The sequence below is a fragment of the Ammospiza caudacuta genome, chromosome 5 (genome assembly GCF_027887145.1).
Source record: "Ammospiza caudacuta isolate bAmmCau1 chromosome 5, bAmmCau1.pri, whole genome shotgun sequence".
Taxonomy (NCBI): Eukaryota; Metazoa; Chordata; class Aves; order Passeriformes; family Passerellidae; genus Ammospiza; species Ammospiza caudacuta.
The window spans coordinates 77,415,325-77,423,206 of record NC_080597.1 but is presented as its reverse complement, the minus strand read 5'-3'; the positions used below and the strand labels follow the sequence as shown (position 1 = coordinate 77,423,206).

Below are 7,882 nucleotides of genomic sequence, written 5' to 3'. Positions count from 1 at the left end.
TCGTTTTCACCCCACAGGTGTTGCTGAAAGTTCTGCTGTGGGTGAAACCTTTTCTTCAGCACCTCAGCACGGATTCTTCTGTTTTCTTGTAGAGTCTTGCTGTTTCCTAGGGATATAAAGCATAAGGAATTGAGTTATTAATTTCTCTAAGCAACTCTGGAGCTGTTTGGTGAATTTAATGCAAATTTCAGTGAAGGATAAAAGGCTACAAAGTTCCTTTCAGAGTTGAGAAAAGGAAAGGGTGATAAAAAAAAAGGGAATTAGCCTTTATCCATTCAGTCTGGCAGTGTTAAAAAAATCCCTCCTTTTTCTCCTGTGAATATTTCCCTAAAAATAACAACACAGAGATGTCCTGGCTGGCTCTGTATTTATCCCCTTGTAACCACAGAAGTGACTGTATGAGGTCAGGCTTATTATACTCTGGAGTTTGAGAAGCTTCCCTCAATTATTTATCAAAGCCTTGCATGTGTAAACAGCAGCTGCTTCTGTAGCCAGGTCCAAGCTCTGCACAGAACACAACATTTGACTGCACAGGATGATTTTTGTCTCCTTGATTGAACATTTCAGTGCTCTGTGCCTTCCTTTTTCCTCAATAATTATAATGTGGCCTCCTGATAGTTGTCTGTGCTGAAATTAGATAATTAGTGTAATTATGATTTTTTTCTTTTATGCTGCGTGGTTTGTTAATACAGATGACACAGAATTTCCCTGAACAGAGTGGAAATCATTTTTTTCTTTCATTATCCAAGGCTCATTCAAGAGAATTTTTCTCCCAAATCTGCAGACTTTTCTGTGAGCTACACTACCAAAACTTTTTATTAGGCAAGAAGGAAAGAAATTTACTTATGCAGCAGAGAGTACATTTAGAGAGGTTAATGTTAAAGGTAAAAATAAACTCATGATGTAGGCAGACTCACTGATGTGTTTGTTGGAGTTTGGCAATACTGCAAATTATGAGCTTTTTTTTTCTATGAGGGAATTCAGCCCCTACTGATATTTTTCACTTGTACCTATATTTTTTTTAGTGCTTTGCAAGTGAAAATCTGGTGCTGAGAGATGCAGGAGAGACTTCTCTCACACATATTTTTTCCCAAATTTAAAAATCACCCCACCTTTAGAAGTATTACTACCCTTGGATAAAATTGTTGTGTCTAAAAAAGGTGCAGAGAAAAAAATGAACCCTTTATGTCCCATCCCTCTCTCAGCCTTCTTCACCTCCATCCATCCCCTGTGTCTCAGGCCTTATAAATGGGAATTTATTAGAAATATCCAACCTGAATTACACATCATTTTCAGGACCTGCTGTCCAGAGCTCTGCAAGGATGCAAAGCAGAGTTTGTTTTTTAAATATTTTTATGGTGAAGGAGGCTGAGTCAGGTATTTAAACAGACTCCCCCATGTCATGCAGCAATATTTCACTGACAGTCCACCAAACGCCAATCTTTCCGAGACCTTTGAAAAGCGCAACTTGCTGCCCTCCTCTTCTCAGCTCCAAGTTGCTGTGGTGGGGTTTTTTGTTGTTGTGGTGGGGGTTTTCTGACCTCCTCATGACATTTCAGAGGTTTTTGGCCGAGGGTGGGACAGGGGCGGGGGTGGCGGCGGCCGCTCCCCTCAGGCCCCTCACAGCTTTTCCCGCCCTTTTCCCCCTGCCCACCGCAGTGGCGGGAAGTGCCTCCTGGACGCTGATTGGGCGATGCGGGGGGTGCGTCAACAGCGGATTGGACACGGGGCTGTCAATCAGCACCAGACCCCGCCCCGGGGCCGCTATAGCAACGGGACGCTGAGGGGAGGGTGGGGCGGCCATGGGGGCCGTGCCAGGGGAGGGGGGACGGGGTCTCTTCAGCGCTGCGAGGACAGGACGGTGAGTGTGTGCCTTTTCTACACGGGGCTCCGGTGGGACCGGGGGAGCTGGGGCTCCGGTGGGGCAGAAAAGGAGGTTCCGGAGGGAGCTGCTCGCTCGCTAAACTCCCTGACGGGAGGGCGCAGCCAAGAGGGGGTCGGGCTCTGTCGCAGGGAACAGGGACCGAACAAGCCTCAGGTTGTGCCAGGGGTTTAGACTGGACATCCTGAAAATTCCTTCCCTAAAGGAGTAGTCCAGCCCTCGCCCAGCTGCAGGGCTGGATGGCGTCCCCATCCCTGGAGGGGTTTCAAAGGCCCGCGGATGTGGCACTTGGGGACATTTGGGGACACCTGGGGTCAGTGGTGGTCCTGGCAGTGCTGGGGATCGGCTGGACTCGGTCAGGGAGGTCTTGTCCAGGATTCTGATTGTAAACCTCTGAAAAGCTCAGAGTCCTGGAGCTTGACAATTAGCAGCTGATTTCACAGGTGAGTATCAGCTTTTAGGGATGACCCTGTTTTTGCAAGGGTCTATTTGTGTAAGGGTCTGTTTTTGCAAGGGACTATTTTTGTAAGGGACTATTTTTCCCTTTTTCTCTTCAAAGTTTCATGAGGACCAACACAGCCACAGGTGCTTTACACTGTGTAACTAACCGTGTAATTTTGTGTTGCAGGGTTAATCACCAGAGCTTGATGTGAACTCCAGGCTGCTCCATAAAAACACCCAGCCATGGTAAAATACCTTTGATCCTTCAGAAGTGTTGGCAACACCTTTTTAAGGAGAAGGGTTTATATCCAAAAGGTTCCTTCCCACATCTGCAGGACAGAACTGACCTGCCCAAATTCACTTTGTGTGCAAGTGTAAACCTAATTCTGATTTTTACCTATTTTTTCTTCTTGGCTGCAGGCTGTAAAATTCTGTACATAGCACATAAAGCCTGTGAGCATCTTTTACATTTGGAAAGATCAGCTAGAGGCTGAATTCCTACCAGGAGCCTATAAGTGTTCACAAAACCCCCCAGAAACCCTGGGCAAACAAGGAATGAGATCCCACCCATGGCTGCCCTCTGGCAGTGGGAGCCATTCCCTGTGTGCTGTCCCTGCAGGCCTTGTCCCCAGTCCCTCTGCAGCTCTGCTGGAGCCCCTGCAGGCCCTGCAATGTGCTGGGAGCTCTCCCTGGAGCCTTCCCTGCTCCAGGGGAACATTCCCAGCTCTCTCAGTCTCTCAGCCTGGAGTCCTCTACCCAAAAGTGAGACAGCAAAGACCCAGAACTGAGTGGGTTTGTGGTCGTTTTCTCTCTGCAGGCCAAAGCTAAAAAAGGTGGCAAAGACAAAAAGGGTGGTGACAAAGGCAAGAAGGGTGACAAAGGCAAGAAGGGTGGCAAAGGCAGAAGCTCCAAAAAGGGTGCAAAGAAGGAAGTGGTACCGGTGGATCTCTTCAGCGCAGCTGCCATGCTCAACGCTTACTACATCTGTCACAACGCCGCCGCCTTCCTGCAGTTCCGGGGCCACCCCTGGCCTGGCTCTCTCAGAAAGAAGGGGAAAGGGAAGAGAAGGAGGTGAGAACCAAACAGCCTGGTGAAGACTCTGCTGTGATTAAACCTGTCCTGGCCTCGCCAGTGCTCAGCTCATACCCCAGTGTCCCCTGATGTTTTTCTTGCTCCTCCAAAGACACTTTGATTACAGCTCATGCACAGTGACAAGTGGCAGGGGACAAGTGCCATTGTCACTTCACCCTGTGGGTCTGTGTGGGATGGAGTGCTGTGCCTCCAGAGGCAGGGCTGTGCTGGGGATGGATTCACCCACCCGGTGCCAGTCCTTAGGGATGGGAGCCTCAATCCCTGAGACCTGCCCGGGCTCAGGAAGGACTGACAGAGCCAGGGGTGTGGGGAGGGGCTGGGGGAGCTGGGAAGGGCCTGGAGAACCAGGAGGGGCTGAGGGAGCTGGGAAGGGTCTGGAGAACCAGGAGGGGCTGAGGGAGCTGGGAAGGGTCTGGAGAACCAGGAGGGGCTGAGGGAGCTGGGCAGGGGCTGAGCCTGGAGCAAAGGAGGCTCAGGGGCCCTTGTGGCTCTGCACAAGTCCCTGCCAGGAGGGCACAGCCGGGGGGTCGGGCTGTGCTCCAGGGAACAGGGACAGGAGCAGAGGGAGCGGCCTCAGGCTGGGCCAGGCAGCCTCAGGGTGGGCACAGCAGGAATTTCCCCGTGGAAAGGGGTCAGGCCTTGGCAGGGGCTGCCCAGGGAGCTTTGGGGTGCCCATCCCTGGAGGTGTCCCAGGAACTCCTCCTGGATGTGACACTCAGAGCTCTGGGCTGGGGACAAGGTGGGCTCAGTCCCAGGTTGGACTGGATGATCCTGGAGGCCAATAAAGGCCTGGAAATCCTGGTGCTGTTTCTCCAGCCTGAAACATTCCCTCTCTGAGGGGGTTTTGACCAGGGAAAATCATAATTGGTGGCATTGCTGGTCAGCCAGCTGCTGTCATTTGTGGCTTGCTGCAAACTCCACTGGGTTTGTTTCACCTATGTGTGGTATAACCCACCCTAGAAAGCCAAGAGTAAAATTGGTGTTTGAGGAAAAAATATATATGTAGGGTTTAATAATTATATATGTAGGTAATATATGTAGGGTTTAATTTAGACCAATTTGCTTGCAGAGGAAAACAGCCATGTAGCCATTTTGGCTGTTTCTATCTATAGTAATTTGACAATATGAAAACATAAAAGTAACACTTAAGAAAATGTGATATATTGAAAAAGAGAGCGAAAGGATGAGAGGAGGAGGATCTCACCACCCACAGGTCTTGTGATGAGACTTGGTGGTTGCAATCTCGGTGTCTGTTGGTGGTCACAGAGTGGATCCACCAGGGGATGAGGGGAAATCTCGAGGAAGTGCTGGGAGAAATGCACAGAACAAAAAATGTGGGTTTCTGTTCACTCGGGCTCAGTGGGCAGTCCCTGGAGTGGGGAGTTCACCCTGGATGATGGAATCTCATGGGTCGTGGGACACTTGGGGACTCTGACACCTTCAAAGATGATGCAGCTGCCTTTGATACCAGCACAGTTCGGTCCATTGTGGCTGAAGTGAACACCCTGGGGCTACCTGTGAATGTCCCCATATCCCAGAGCAGGGGAGTCACCCCATGAGTTCCCTTGGGCAGGGACAAAGAGGCAGGGCCCTGTTCAGGGCTGATAAAGGCTCCCTTATCAGTTTGTAGCCTGAGCTGGGCTGTGCTCCTTTGCACATGCTAACTTACCCCCTGAATGTGTGAGCTGGCAGCATCACAGTGTCTGCCAACATCCTCATGGATCCATCCTTCCTCCCAGAGCTGGCATAACTGGACAAAATTAAACATTTGAACTGACAGGTTCAAAATCCATCATTCCAGTTAACAGGGGTGTTTGCGTTGCTCTGGTGGTCACAGATGGACAGCAGCTCCTTTGCAGTTTGCTACAGCGAGCAAAATGATTGATGATTGATTGATGATTTTAGCAATGTCTAATCCACAAGGCACTTCAGTGTCTCATAACACATCAAGAAAATAATCACAGGATGGAAGAGCTCTGAGCTGGAACTGATCACCCAGTCCAAGCACCACGCCAGCACAGTGTTCAGCAGCAGCCCATGTCTCAGGAGGGACAGCAGGCTGCTGGCTTTCCTGTTTCCCTGCCCATGAGCCTCGGCTGGCCTGCTCTGATGACGCAGGGCTGTGGTTTCCCCTCTGTTCTGTGCACCTCCATCTCCTCCTCAGCCTGCTCTGTGTTCTCACTTCCCCAGCACCCAGCAGGAAGTCTCTGGTCACAGCAGCTCCACTCATCAGCCTGCTAAAGCCAGAGATCTCTTGCAACCTCTGTACTCAGCATCTCCAGCTAAGAAATTAATTAAAACCCAAAAATATTCGATTTTTGTATGATATATTTATCACACAGGCTTTTAGGGACAGATGTTTCTGAGCACTGAAGGAGGAGCTGCTCAGTGTGGTTAAGGATGGTTGAAAGTGAGCAAGGCCATTTTTACATCTCTGGTAAACTGGAGCTACTATGGTTTCAAAACTCCAAGTTCCAGTATCCAAAATTTGCTAGAATATTTATTAAATAATAACTTTGTTCTCTCTTTAACAAAAAATTCTGATTTCAGCATGATGCCACTGAACTCAGCAGATGGTGAGCAGTGAAGTGCAAAGGACAGACTCTGCTTTCCAGTGGATCTGAAAAGTCGCCACTCACTTCTTTGACAGCAGATGAAAAAACCCTCCCAACAATCCCAAACTGAGCAATGAAACACTTTTCTTTTTTCCCTTCCTTTTACCTCTCAGTTGAATTTTGCATGTAATTCCATTTCCCTGGTGATTAATAAAGACCAAAATACATCTCTAAAGAAAAGTTTGGATTTCAGATGGCTGGATTTGCTTCCAAGCGCTGCGGGCTGTGCCACGAGCTCTGTGCATGTGACAGGGTGACCGTGGCACCTATTCCTGCTCCATCCCAGCCTGTGAGAGTTTCAGGCTTTTCTGGGGTGCAGGATTGAAGCGGAGTTTAGGATGAAAAAATCCTGCTCTGCCCAAATGCACAAAGGTTTGTGAGGGGAATCTGCAAGCTGGAGATGCCCTTTTTAGGGCAGGGAGAACTTTGTGGTGTTCTGGCCTTGCGGGGAGTTAAGTTCTTGTAGTGCTGGGGTTTCCTGTGCTCTGCTGCCACTGTTTCCTGCAGGAAGTTGTGTACCAGAGCCCTGCTGTTAAAAACACAGGAGACGTTGGGGTGGGTGGGTGTTTGTGGGTGGGGAGAGGCACAGGCTGCTCTGGGATGGGAGTGGTGGACATAAATATAAATATAAACATAAACATAAATATATATAAATATAAATATAAACAGTAATAAAATTTTGTTTTAAGCATAAATACAAATATAAATTATAACTATAACAAAATATAAATAAAACATAAATATATAATAATATAAATAATAGAATACATTAATATATAATATAATATAATATAATATAATATAATATAATATAATATAAATTTATATAATATATGTTATATAATATATGTTATATATTATATGTTATATATTATATATAAAATATAAAATATAATACATATATAATATATTGTATATGTCATATAATATATATAATTTATAATTGTGTATAATATGTATTTTTAAAATAATATAATGTAAATATTATATCTTATATTTCTAAATTATGAATATAAGTTATAACTATAAATATAAATTATAACTATAAATATAGTTTAATAAAATCTATTATTCACCAATTTGGAATGAGGGTGTTTCAAGCTGCGTGTGAGCAGCTTCCTGCCCTTTCCCTTCCCTCCAGCCAGCATTTCTGGGTTGCCAGGTTTCTCCTTCCCCATTGTTTCACCTGAGGAAAAGCACAGAGGATTTTTGGATGTGTGAGAAAGGCTTGGCAAGGGGCAGGGATCCTTTTGTCCCCGTTCCCATCTGAAGAGCTGCCCTGGCTGTTATTTCCCAGCTCCAGGGAGGACGGAGAGCTGAGGGCTCTTTTCCTCATAAAAGGTATCTCCATAACAAAGAGGCTCCCGTGGAGGATTTTTAAAGAAAAACTTCCTTGCAAGAGGCTTTTTAAATGTTGGCACTAAAAAGTGTGAGCAGAAGGAAATAAAATAAAGTTTTCAGTGGGGTAACTCCTCTCTCCTTCATTTATCTTTCACTGTCCTCACCTGGTGCCATTTCAAGAACAAAAACCTCAATTTTACAGTTTTTTATAAGGCTCTGTTTTGCAAACTCTCTGTATATATTTTTTAAATGACATAACATAAGCTGTTTTTTTCTCTCTTTTGCTTCTGTAACTGTCATACAAAGGAGCAAAAGGAGTGGAATTTTAGAGCTCACAGGAATGGTTTTTAGGCAGGTACCAAAGTCTCCCAGGTGGAACATTGGGATAAGTTTGTTACATCCTGGTGTGTTATCCATTTTGTAATTATCCAATGCTTTTCTGGGGTGTTCAGGGAATTCGGGAGTCCTGCTTCTTTTGGTGGCCCCTCAAAAGAACCTTTTAGGGCCTTTC

The 7,882-nt window shown here is 46.5% G+C and overlaps 1 protein-coding gene across 2 annotated transcripts; it reads left to right on the top strand.

The window, feature by feature from the left end:
• Positions 1-1,801: 1,801 nt before the first annotated feature.
• SMKR1 (small lysine rich protein 1) lies at positions 1,802-6,212 on the top strand. 2 transcript variants are annotated; one of them, XM_058805879.1, is made up of 4 exons: positions 1,802-1,861; positions 2,511-2,569; positions 3,141-3,394; positions 5,966-6,210. In XM_058805879.1, exons 2-4 carry the CDS (start codon positions 2,567-2,569, stop codon positions 6,000-6,002), a joined length of 294 nt encoding a protein of 97 aa, XP_058661862.1. In that variant the 5' UTR covers positions 1,802-1,861; positions 2,511-2,566; the 3' UTR covers positions 6,003-6,210. The 2 variants fall into 2 exon arrangements, with proteins under 2 accessions (XP_058661862.1, XP_058661863.1); XM_058805880.1 differs by lacking the exon at positions 1,802-1,861 and adding an exon at positions 2,306-2,325 and having other exon boundaries at positions 5,966-6,212.
• Positions 6,213-7,882: the final 1,670 nt, after the last annotated feature.